The sequence below is a fragment of the Austrofundulus limnaeus genome, unplaced genomic scaffold (genome assembly GCF_001266775.1).
Source record: "Austrofundulus limnaeus strain Quisiro unplaced genomic scaffold, Austrofundulus_limnaeus-1.0 Scaffold69, whole genome shotgun sequence".
Taxonomy (NCBI): domain Eukaryota; kingdom Metazoa; phylum Chordata; class Actinopteri; order Cyprinodontiformes; family Rivulidae; genus Austrofundulus; species Austrofundulus limnaeus.
The window spans coordinates 127,990-140,309 of record NW_013952471.1 but is presented as its reverse complement, the minus strand read 5'-3'; the positions used below and the strand labels follow the sequence as shown (position 1 = coordinate 140,309).

General features: G+C 37.4%; 2 protein-coding genes across 2 annotated transcripts; one reads left to right on the top strand and one right to left on the bottom strand.

Annotated features, from left to right (window-relative positions):
- Positions 1 to 304: 304 nt before the first annotated feature.
- On the bottom strand, positions 305 to 3,181 carry tmed3 (transmembrane p24 trafficking protein 3). The gene is made up of 3 exons (XM_014010420.1): positions 2,944 to 3,181; positions 2,511 to 2,759; positions 305 to 561 (listed from the first exon to the last, which is right to left on the bottom strand). Exons 1-3 carry the CDS (start codon positions 3,085 to 3,087, stop codon positions 328 to 330), a joined length of 627 nt encoding a protein of 208 aa, XP_013865874.1. The 5' UTR covers positions 3,088 to 3,181; the 3' UTR covers positions 305 to 327.
- Positions 3,182 to 3,468: 287 nt separating this feature from the next.
- si:ch211-107o10.3 (retinol dehydrogenase 13) lies at positions 3,469 to 9,313 on the top strand. The gene is made up of 7 exons (XM_014010419.1): positions 3,469 to 3,864; positions 4,265 to 4,405; positions 7,020 to 7,211; positions 7,316 to 7,477; positions 7,605 to 7,721; positions 7,828 to 8,032; positions 8,758 to 9,313. The coding sequence occupies exons 1-7, from the start codon at positions 3,789 to 3,791 to the stop codon at positions 8,852 to 8,854; spliced, it is 990 nt and encodes a 329-aa protein (XP_013865873.1). The 5' UTR covers positions 3,469 to 3,788; the 3' UTR covers positions 8,855 to 9,313.
- Positions 9,314 to 12,320: the final 3,007 nt, after the last annotated feature.

Genomic DNA, 12,320 nt, shown 5'->3' with positions numbered 1-12,320 from the left:
CATCAGATATTGTCCAAGATTAACCTTCAGGGGGGATATAGCTCGCTAGCAGCCTCGCACCGAGGACCTATCCACGTCATCATTTACCCAGACTGCTTTGTGTGTAAATAAAATGGCCCCGTCTGTGTAATATATTTTCAAACTTTTAGTTTTAAAATTATAAAAACTAAACAGCCTACAGTATTTTTACAGTCTTTATTTTACAGTTAAAATATTTGTTTATTAAATAAAGTCTAATGTTATAACTAATCATGGATCCCTGTAAATCTTCTATTCAGAAAAACAAACAGAACAACTCTCTGGTAAACCTTCACATGCTGAGCAGCTCTAAGTGGAGGCCGCCACCGAGGCCTTCTTGTCAGTGAAGAAGCTCTTCAGCAGCATGACCTGACCCAACCCAATGGTGAAGAGCAGGACGGTCTCCCCGATGGACCAGTATGCCACCCTCTGGTGGAGGTGCTCCGCCCTGGTGCGGTCGTATGCCTCTCTGAGTCGGTACCACGTCTGAGACTCGGACACCACCTTCAGGATCTCATGAATCGCAACGCAGGACGACTCCAGCTGAGGCCAGAGAGGTAAACAAGTAAACAAAAAGGGATTTATTTACAACCCACAAAACATGGAGGCAGACGACTAGAGGATAAAATAAACTGAGCAAAGTTCTGTTGTCAGGTTCAGACGGATGAGGATTAGGAAGCACAAACCTTTTTCCTGAGTTCTGACTTTTTTCTAGGAATTCAGAAAAAAAGTCAAAATTATGACTTTTTCCTCAAAATTCTGAGAAAAAAGTCTGAATTTTGACTTCTCAGAATTTTGAAATTAAAGGCATAACTCAGGAATTTTTATTTTTATTTATTTTTTTGCTCTGTGGCCCTTATTCTCTTATGTAAATTTAACTCTTAATAAATGTGACCCATCATACTGAAATGAGGATTAAGTCAAATTTGGTCAAAATGACCTACCGTAATTGCATTTTCAGATTCCAGGTTTTAAAAGCTACATTTTGACACCTGGATCATCCTGATAGCTTAACCAGAGATATGACTTAATTTGTCTTGGTTACGATAATACATCCCTAATTTTATGTAAATTTATTGAGTAATTTTTTATGTCAATACAAAAAGGAAACCTCAAATAGTATTTGGATATTAAGAGTTCCCAGATGGAAAGAAACAAAAACATTTCTAGCTCACAGGGAAAAAATAAAAAATTTTAAGGCGTTTTTCCTCAAAATCAGTTTTTTTGTTGCTACTGCTGAAAATAAATGCTTCGAAATTTTTTTAGGATTATATTCATAAGGCTTAAATTCGTTATAATTTGACAAAAATGCAATTTTTGCACGTTTAAGTCAAAACCTTAAAACTGCCTGCTTCTCCACCTTCCACTTTTGGACTTAATCTTTGTTTGGATGGGATGGGTCACAAATATAGCCATGGTTCAATGCAGTAGTTGGATGAGTGAGAGTTGATTAGTCCTTTTTCATTAATATGAGAAACTAACTACCCAATAAAATGTTTAGTTCACACTAGAGATCAAAGATGAAGTATTTCCATCGTGCAGGAAGTGGACAAACGTTAAAATCATCTTGATCACAACCCCAGCCTGCAGCTGCATTAAGTACTCTTGGATGTCCAGGTGTCTCCTGGTCATGGCACCAGGGATCAGAGACAGTTGAGACAGCTGACTTTAATATTTTACAGTACAGTATGGTAGAAGTTGTGATGAAAGGCAGGTAATTCTCTGTTTGTCTTGCTGCATGTTAGCAAAATATCTCATGATCCTGAGGAGTTTTTAATAAAACACTCAGATACGAGTGAGAGTGTGAATGGTTGTTTGTCTCCATGTGGTCCTGTGGTGGACTGCAGACCTGTCCGGAGTGTGCCCCCCGCCGCCTGTCGCACTGTGACTGCAGACAGACCACAGCTCCTCACAACCCACAGAGGTCAAATGGTAAAGAAAATGGATGTTTATCCTCTTATTGTTCTAATAAGTCAATGCAACTCTGTCTCCACCCAGTGGACCTCCCTTAAACTCTGTTCAGCTAAATAAAACAACACCACTTATTAACTAAAACAAAACTAAAAACTTAAATTATTACGTTGAAGCGTTATATTCCTGATTAAGGTGATGTTGTGTTTGTATTTTTGTGTTCAGGGGGTTCTTTTGTTTTTCTTTTTTTTCTGTGTGCTGACTTGTTTGAAATTGATTTTATTGTTTAGTGAATAGGGGCAGATAATATAAGTTTATACTTCTTTCTGCTCCTTTTCATTCATGATTTTATTGTATTTTTTTATTCTGTACGACTTCTTTTTATAGATTATTTTTTTGTTTTATGAATGAATGAAATAAACACAATTGAAAAAAAAACCTGTGACTTATCTTAAAATTAGGTAATATTAAAAAAAAGTCTGTTTTTTTCTGACTTTATCCACTAAAGCAGTGGTTCAGTTTCAAAGACCATAAGACGATGTCCTCTGCAGGTTGTTTTGGATCACCTGTCTCAGTCTTACCTGGGTCAGTGCTGTACTTTTGCTCATCATGGTGTCCAGGAGAGGAGTCTCGTCTCTGTGGCGGAAGTCCAAATACACGATTTTATGCGTGAACGTGGAAAACTCGTTGCTGAAGCAGACCCTGTAGACCCCCTTCTTAGTTGTGGTGTGAGAAAAGCTGTCGTACTGCTTCTTCCTCTCATTGTACAGGACATTGTTGTGGGGATCAGTGACAAAGCAGTCCACGTCATAGTTACCTCCTGAAATGACCTGGAGGGGAAAAAAAACACATTATTACAGCAACAGTGGGACTCAACACATTAATGAATGTGAAACTGCAACATTTGATATATTGTCAACAATTTAAAGACACAAACTGATTTATCTTTTGATTTTCTTTTCAAATAGTAAGAGCCACACAACAATCAGGCCTAGATGAAAAAGTTTGTCTCACTTGGAAGTCTATGTTAAACTTCACATCTTTGTCCAGGTCCTCGTAGAAACACTGTTTCTGGTTGTCAGGGAGCTCAAAGGTGAGCTCTGTTCCAAACACCACGGACACACTCAGCAGCAAGCAGCTCACCCGTAAACAGAACATGGTGAAAAACACACTTACAGCCGCAGAAAGCTGCTGACATCCCCTCTGTGTTATTTACAGGGGGGGCAGATCTGACGTGGCGCCAGCACAAACGACTTCCGGTTTGTTTTATTTACTATTTTTGCTGGAAGATTAAATTTTGCTGAATGATTTCTGCAAAAATCCTCCCTGCCGTACTACATTGACAAACCAATAATAATAATTAAAAACAAGTCACGCTACAATGCAACACCTGCGGCAGATGGGGAAAAGTGAGCCTCATTTTTTCAAAATAAAGTCACAACGTTGCAAATGCGCATGCGCGAAGCTGCCGCTCTCACACGTTTCGAGGCAAACTCTGAGGTTGCTATGGACGCAGTTGAAATTAAGTTAAAAAACATGAAAATTAGGCACAAAATTAAAAATTTATCTCACAATATGCAGGCTTTCCGTTTCCTCGGCAACACGAAACTCAAACAGTAGTTTTATTCTGAAACATCCAGACACCACGACTCTACTTCCGGCTTTAGCTTAACCTTGTAAAAAAAAATAATTCGGAGCGAAGAACAAACAGATTTCTAAAAGTCGTTTCACAGACTTACCACTTAAGTTGTGTGTTGTTTTAAGAAACGAAGCAGCGTTAAATTAAAAACAGAAGTTTTAAGCTAAAGTATTTGACTTATATTAAACTGCTCAGAGTTGAGAGTTAGCTAACATCAAACATGCAAAACTACGCGGAGGCTGTTCAGGAGTTTGTAGAGAACCATGCGACTGGGCTCACAGCTGTTATTCTGACAGGTAAATCCATTTAATTATAACAGCTGGTTAAATAAACTATTGTTATATTGTTTATGTTATATCAGTAACTGCTCCAGAAAACGTACAGTTATTATAGTCCTTTTATTCTTAACCCAACAACACAGGTTTAAACCTGTATTACAGGTAATGTTAAAGGTGTGTAATAACACGCTACTAATAATAATAGTTGTTGATATTTAGAGGTTTAAATAGAATGAAGAAACAGGCACAAAAAGCCATCTCTGTTTAATTAAACAGGTTGTATCAAAGAGATACTCAGATTTATTTTTCTTTCCTCACCAAGAAAACAAATGAATATAAATTCAGGAGCATTAAATAAACCGTGTCACAGTTTGTGATGTTTGTTAACTGTGTAATTGTGTGTTTTTCTTCCTGTCAGGGGTGGGTTTGCTGGCCTTCAGAAGATGGATGGCTGGAGGTGTGTGTCGGAGCGAGGCCAGGCTGGAAGGAAAAACGGTCCTGATTACAGGAGCCAACACTGGCATCGGGAAGGAGACAGCTATGGACATGGCTCAGAGAGGTCAGTGTGCTAATTGTGCAATAATGATGTGTAACCGCCCGTTAAAATAAATTATATCAGTGTAGCTAAGTTTTTAAATGTAACAGATTTCCAACTCATTTTCACTGAGAATTATAGATGGAGTTCGTCAACTTTAACATTTTGTTTTTAACTTCAACTAAAAACATGAAACATCACAAAGAAAAAAATTGTATAGGTCCTCTGGACGGGTTCTTCTCTAATGAAACGTTTCGTCTCTCCTCCAAGAGACTTCTTCAGTCTGAGAGTTTCAGGCAAAATTCAGGCTTTTAAGCACTGCCTCCATGTGACTGATACTCACATCACATGGCTATCGTTGACACCTAATTAACACCTATTGTTAACAGGGGGTGGAGTGATACTGGCAATGGCAGCGCTGTAGGAGGGGGACAACTGAAAACGGAGGCCTCCACCTCTGTTTAATGATGGACGGTCTTTCTTCACAAAAATGGCTTCTTTTACTCCTCTCTCAAACCAACGTTCCTCTCTATCAAGAATGAGAACATCCTCATCTCTGAAAGAGTGACCGCTGGCCTGTAAATGAGTGAAAACTGCAGAGTTCTGGCCATTAGATGTAGCTCGTCTGTGTTGGGACATTCTTTTGAACAGTGGTTGCTTTGTTTCCCCGATGTATAACTGGTCGCAGTCCTCCTGGCACTTAACAGCATATACAACATTGCTCTGTTTGTGCCGGGGCACCGGATCTTTGGGGTGAACCAGCCTTTGTCGTAATGTGTTTTGGGGTTTGAAAGCCACTGGGACATCATGTTTAGAAAATAAACGTCTCAGTTTCTCCGGAACACCCGCAACATACGGAATAACCACTGGTTTGGGTCTGGGTTTGGGGTCTTCATTTTCACCTGAAGGTTGCATGGAGTCCTGTCTGTGTTTCCTGTCTGCTTTCAGGAAAGCCCAGTCAGGATAACCACACTGCTCCAGGGCCTGTCGTGTGTGTGATTTCTCTTTCTGCCTGGCTCCTGGGTTTGTAGGGACACTGTCTGCTCTGTGGTACAGAGTCCTGATCACTCCTAACTTGTGTTCCAGTGGGTGGTGGGAGTCAAAACGCAAATATTGGTCTGTGTGGGTGGGCTTACGATACACGCCAGTTTCCAACCGTCCTCCATCCGAAACAGAGACATCGCAATCCAGGAACACCAACCTGCCATTTTTTACATCCTCTCGTGTGAACTTAATATATTCATCCACAGAGTTGATGTGATCAGTGAAATGTTGGACTTTCTGCGCTTTTAATCTTGCACAGACCATGTGATGTGAGTATCAGTCACATGGAGGCAGGGCTTAAAAGCCTGAATTTTGCCTGAAACTCTCAGACTGAAGAAGTCTCTTGGAGGAGAGACGAAACGTTTCATTAGAGAAGAACCCGTCCAGAAGACCTATACAATTTTTTCTTTTTGATTTTTTACCTGGATTACTGAGATGCATCAGGACATGAAACATCACATTCCTCATGTTATGGCTATGACTGAGCACAGCTAACAAACTATGAGCTCTACGTGGTATTTCCTGCATAGAAACATAATTTTAACATCTTGTAAACACTGAAAAGTACTACGTGTATGACTGACTAAATGTAAAATAAAACATAGAAATACTATTAAAAGTAAACATAGAGTTTTTACTCACTGTTGAGCTGTGGTGAGTAGCTGCCATCTTGAATTCTGAACTTTCTCACTTTCCAACAAGGCATTTTCACCAGAGGGGCAATCCAGTTTAAACTGACTTGTAAAACAGCAAAAGTAAAACACTTATTTGACATCATTAATACATTTTTAAAGTGCCTGTGACATACATTTCCTTCCCTTTTTTAAATAAACTAAAGATTATTTTTGATTGAATTTATTTATTTGAGAAAAAGYTGCAGATATAATAAGATTTTTTCTTCTTCTGCTACCTTTCATTTAATTTATGATTTGTATTTTTGTTGTATGTTGAATTTATGTTGTTTTTTTTAAGAAATGAATAAACGAACTGAACTGAACTGAAATAAAAAAAAGTCAAAGAAAACATTTTTATTGATAAGAAACGTTGACCCGTTGTGTCATATAAATGACAAACTTTCTTTGAATTTGGCTCAAAGTGAAACAGGAAGTGACATCAAAGGGGAACTCTTTAAGAAAGAAAGCTCCCACTTGTTTATTGACACAATAAACTCTTCTTTGTTTCTCTTTAGTGACTCAAAATAATCTAAAGAAACATCCAGTTCTTCTCTAGTCAGCGTTGTTAGCCTTTTTAATCTGTTAATTTTCAGACATTCCCCTTCAACATCACTTCCTGTTACCACAAATGTGAAAATATCAACAACTGTTCATCTCAGCGGTGTGAGCAGAACCTTTGTAATATGTTATTCACGTTATCTTTCCTAAAATGCATTCATATTTATTACAGAAATTTCATGTCACAGGCACTTTAACCTCTTGTGGGCCACATAAAATACAGTAGCAGGCCACATTTGGCCCGCAGGCCTTCAGTTTGACACGTTCCTTAAGAGCTGCAGTGACTAGTATTTTGCCAGCATTTTCTCTGGAGTCAGCATGTGGCTATAAAACAACACTAACACAGTTTTACTTCCATGAAGGGGCGAGAGTAATCCTGGCCTGCAGGGATATGACCAAAGCCCGGTTGGCAGCAGATGAAATTCGTCAAAAGAGCGGAAATGGCAACGTGACGGTGAAGAAACTGGACCTGGCTTCCCTGCAGTCCGTCAGAGACTTGGCCAAAGATGTCCAGCAGAATGAGGAGCGCCTGGACATCCTGATCAACAACGCAGGTCTGCAGGTCTTTCTCCTCCATTCGTCTGCAGCGGCGATGTGTTTTTTCCTCCAGCCAGCAAACCGTCGGTTACATTTGATCTTGTTCTTGTTTTATTCTCAGGCGTTATGATGTGTCCTAAGTGGAAGACGGAGGATGGGTTTGAAATGCAGTTCGGTGTGAACCACTTGGGACATTTTCTCCTCACCAACTGTCTCCTGGATTTGCTGAAGAAATCTTCTCCGAGTCGCGTCGTCGTCGTCTCAAGCCTCGCACACACGAGAGGTCAAAAGTTTTTATTATCTCTCTTTATTTTTTTTGTAAATATCAAAGATTACAACATGTATGTCTTATCGGTTATTTGTTTTTATTTTATCAAAGTTTATTTTGTTACAAAAACCACGTCCTGCAGGTAAAATTCATTTTGACGACATTAACCTGGATAAAGACTACAGTCCAGAAAAGAGCTACCGCCAGAGCAAGCTGGCAAACGTTCTCTTTGCCAGAGAACTGGCTGCAAGGCTGCAAGGTAAGCACCCAGTTAAAACCACACACATGTCGTTGTTTCAGTGTCGTTCTCTCAGCGTTAACATCCGTTTGGTGTTTCATGGCGACATATTTGACCCCGTCTTTAGGCACCGGTGTGACCGTGTACAGCCTTCACCCCGGGGTGATCCGCACAGAGTTAGGCCGCCATCTGTTCCAAACCTGGGCTCTGTGGAAGAGGGTCTTGTTTTCACTCCTCATGTTTTTAGTCAAAAATCCCTGGGAAGGAGCCCAGACCACCATCTACTGCGCTGTGGACGAGAGCGCTGCGAACCAGAGTGGCCTCTACTACAGGCAAGCAATTACTGACTGTAAACAGGAATTATATCCTGTTATATGTGACCCAACGTATCGAAAGTCAAATTTGGTCAAAATGACCAAATTACATTTACAGATTCTTGGCTTTAAAAGCTACATTTTGATACCTGGATCATTCTGATGTAATTAAATCCATATAAATGACTCAATTTGTCTTGTTGGTTACAATAATACATACATATTTGATCTGAATCCTAATTTTATGTCATTTTAATGAGGAGTTTTTGATGTCCTTGTAAAGAGGAAACCTCAAATTATATTTGAATATTGAGGTTTCCCAGCTAAAAAGAAACAAAACTTTGCTAGCTCACAGGGAAAATCTRAAAATTTTAAGGCGTTTTTCCTGAAAATCAGTTTTTTTGTTGCTACTGCTCAAAAAAGTGCTTGAAAATTTTGTTTTATGATTAAATTTCAGACAGTTCATTCAAATGATACATTAATAAGGCTTTTATTTATTATACTTTGACAAAATGCAATTTTTGTTAACATTTTAATCAAAACACTATATTTGCCTTTTTCTCCATTTACCACTTTTGGACTTAATCCTCGTTTCGATGTGATGGGTCACATATATGTTACATTCTGTTGTTTTTCTCCTTTATTTCAGGCTGTATCTTTTATTTCACAAACCTCTTTGAAAATTTCAACTGTTTACCTTTCTTTATTTTTATTTAGTTTATATTTTGTCTTTCTTCGTTCAGTGATTGTGCCCCAGAAACGCCGGCGCCTCAGGCTCTGGATGACGCTGCAGCCAAGAGGCTGTGGGACCTCAGTGCCTCCATGGTTGGACTGGTTTAAACCCAGCAGCTTGCAGCTCTTCTACTTCATCCACCCCTCCTGCTATAGAGTTAGTATTTCTGTTTGAATGGATGATTAGTGCACTTACATTTATCAAATCAATTATCGAAGAGCTTAAAGATTTGCAACTCAACATTTGCACTATTTACTCTTTATATATATAAAAATATGAATGTGCTGTGGTGCTTTATTTGCTTACTGAATATATTTTCCCCACTGAAACACAAGACACTCAAGTCTTTAAAATGCTGCATTTATTAATGTTTTTTTAACAATATTCACTAAAGTAACACTTTAAGCAATTTGTGTCAACATAATCATATATAGTCATGGTGTCCTGATACCAGCTTTTAAATAAATAAATACAAAATTAATAATAAATACAAAATGCCTCGATACTCTGACCCAATACAATACCTGTATCTACACTCCACTGAATGTGTCACAGTTTGTTTTACTGAAGTTTGTCCGCTCAACGTTTAAAGAAAATAGTTATTTATATTTATTTTAAAATGTTTCAACAGTATATTATGGAGCACCAAAATTGACATAATTAAAAATAAAAGCAGAAATATATAAATGGCCCAATAAATGAATAAGTACACTTAAAATGAACCAACTAATTTAAAAACAGAGAACTTTATCTTGTTTTATAATTTAATTGACCGTCATATTTATTTTTCCAGCTTAGTCCCAAAAAATGATAATTTTAGCACATAATTTAAATTTGACTGCATTTACCAAAACATATTATATTAAATTTATTTTATTAATTAATTGTTTTACTGTTCAGTTTTTTCCTGCTCCTTTCTCTCTATTGACCAGTAGTAGAGGAGTGGACCCAGGAAGGACCGCCCACCTAATTTGCATAATGAAGCAGAAATTCATAAGATAAAATTACAACAGGAGACAGAGAAATGGAAAAACATGTGGAAATAAAGACTTGTGAGGGAAAAAAACAGTTTAAAAAAGTAAATACTAGGGCTGTGAAATTAATTGAGTTAATTCTGATTAATTTTAGTTCTGCATGGGCATAGATTAAAATAGCAATTAAAATTTATAATCACTTTACTGTGGCTGAATTTGTAGGTTTGTATATTACAATGCACTCAGTGCATGCCAGGTCATGTTTGTAAATGAGAAGTGGTTCTCAAACAGTTTACCTGGATAAATAAATAAATAAAAATAAAAATATCCATGTGTAACACATTATGTACGTTTTTTTTATTTTTTTTGTCTTCTTGTGGCTTATTTTATTTTATTTATTTATGTTTTGCTGACAACTGTGACATAGCATCTATCTTTCATTCCTCATGTAGTACTTATAGTAGTAGTATGTAGTAGTAATAACTCAAGTAATTTATTTCACTGATATTCAATAAAGTTTTATATTAAGTTTAAGATTAATCGTGATTAATCGTGATTAATTCACAGCTACCTTGGAATTAATAGATTAAAATTTTTAATCATTTGACAGCCCTAGTAAATACAAAAATACAAAAAAAAATTAACAGACTCAAATGCATCTACAAGTAAAAAGGAAAAAACAAATATACATTTTTAAAATGATAAAATTTAAATTATGTGCTAAAATATATAATTTGTTGGAACTAAGCTGGAAAAATAAATATGATGGTCAATTAAATGATAAAACGAAGTAAAGTTGTCTTTTTAAAAATTAACTAGTGCATTTTAATGTATTTATTTATTGAGCCATCTATATGTTTCTGCTTTTATTTTAAATTATGTCAGTTTTGATCCTCCGTAGAATATGTCGTGTTTATTTGATTTGATCCAGTCAGAGGGCCAGAGCTGTCGGCCTATAAGGAAGGAGACACACTTTGTTCTAAATAAAGCCGTTTTTAAAGTCATTCTGTAATATTTACGCTCTACTTGGTATCGGTACTCGGGATCCGTGAGTATCTAAACTGAAGTACTTGTACATGGTTTGAGGAAAAACTGGTATCGGGACACCCTTAATTTGAAGCAATAGGTTGTGTTTTATTTAAAGGAAGTGACCTTTGACCTGCACTGAATGTGGTGCGGGGATTGTTACAGAGGATGTGGATCCTCTTTGAGGTGTAGAAAGGGAAAGTGTGTGTCTGTGTGTTTGCGCTCTTGTTTTTGCTGCTTGGTGGGGACAATTTCTCAGGAAAATGCAGCCTCATGGGGACCGAATGCACCTTGTGGGGACCAAAGCCCGGACCCCACAACTTCGGAGGCTGAATTTGCCTCCGAAGTATCAGAGTGTTTTAAATTATGAGGGTTTTTTTCTGTTATGATGAGCATGTTTTGTTCTTGTTTTTTTAATTAAAGACAAGCTGTGAGTGAATCTGTCAGCTGCATGAAAACTCACAATGAGCTCAGTCTGCAATATTTTTGTCAATAAAAATAATAAAACGTGGCTTTTTTTCTGCCAGCCTTTATTGACTATGTGAAAATAGTCATAGGTTTAAAATCTGGGTTTGAATGATGTCCAAACATTTAAGACTTTCAGGAAAAAGTGAAATAAATTAAAGTTGTATTTTTCTGCAGCATAATGTTGTTTTGAGCTCCTAATGTGAAGCACAGTTAGGAAAAAAAACACAGCTTTTCCTGAAAGTTTTAATTCAGAATTAAATCATAAACTGCTCGAGTGTTTGGAAAGATATAACAAAAACACAGTAAATTTACTAAGTTAATATATATTTATTCTCTCAAAGCAAAATTTTGAATTATTTGCGAATCAACACCTTCCTAAAATAATCTCTTTTTTTTTTTTTCTAATTTGTCAAGAATCACAAAAAGTTCATATGGTACATTTTTTTTTGTGTTTCCTGAAAAACGGGTGTGGATATTTCAATGTTCCCGTATGGAGTTTGAACACTACCCTACGTATTATTTTCTAATATTTTGTCAGTAAATACGATATATAGTTTTTGTTTAGCTTTTTTTGTACTCACGTAGCCATTGAAATGTCAACTCTGTGGCCAAGAAATGACGTTAACATGAAGGTTAGCGTCACTGAACTCACTCACCCTATTAGTAACCTCACACACCGGTTATTCCATACGCTGCGTACAGTTAGTTACGTTAGCCATGCTGTGTCACTCTTTTGGTTTGCAGAAACCGTAAGCATTGCCTTATAGTAGCACTAAATTATAAAACAAAAAGTTTGAGGATTTAAAATAATGTTTGGCATTAAATGTTGCATAATAGCGTCAAAAAAAGCAGCAATAAACAGCTCAGATCAACTCTTTCGGCAAAAATACAAATAAACCCAAGGACTGCTCAGAGGTGCCCCTGACCCACAGGTGTCGGCTCTTCAGGACCTGTCGGTAATGTCATGCACATGCCCTTATCAGTTCTCCGTCCAACGGATCCAGAATCTATAGCTGGGCTGGAAAAGTGATAAGGAGATGTGAGCGACCACAGAACCACAACAGCATCAAAACTCCACCGTACCGCCACTAAGAGTGCGATATTT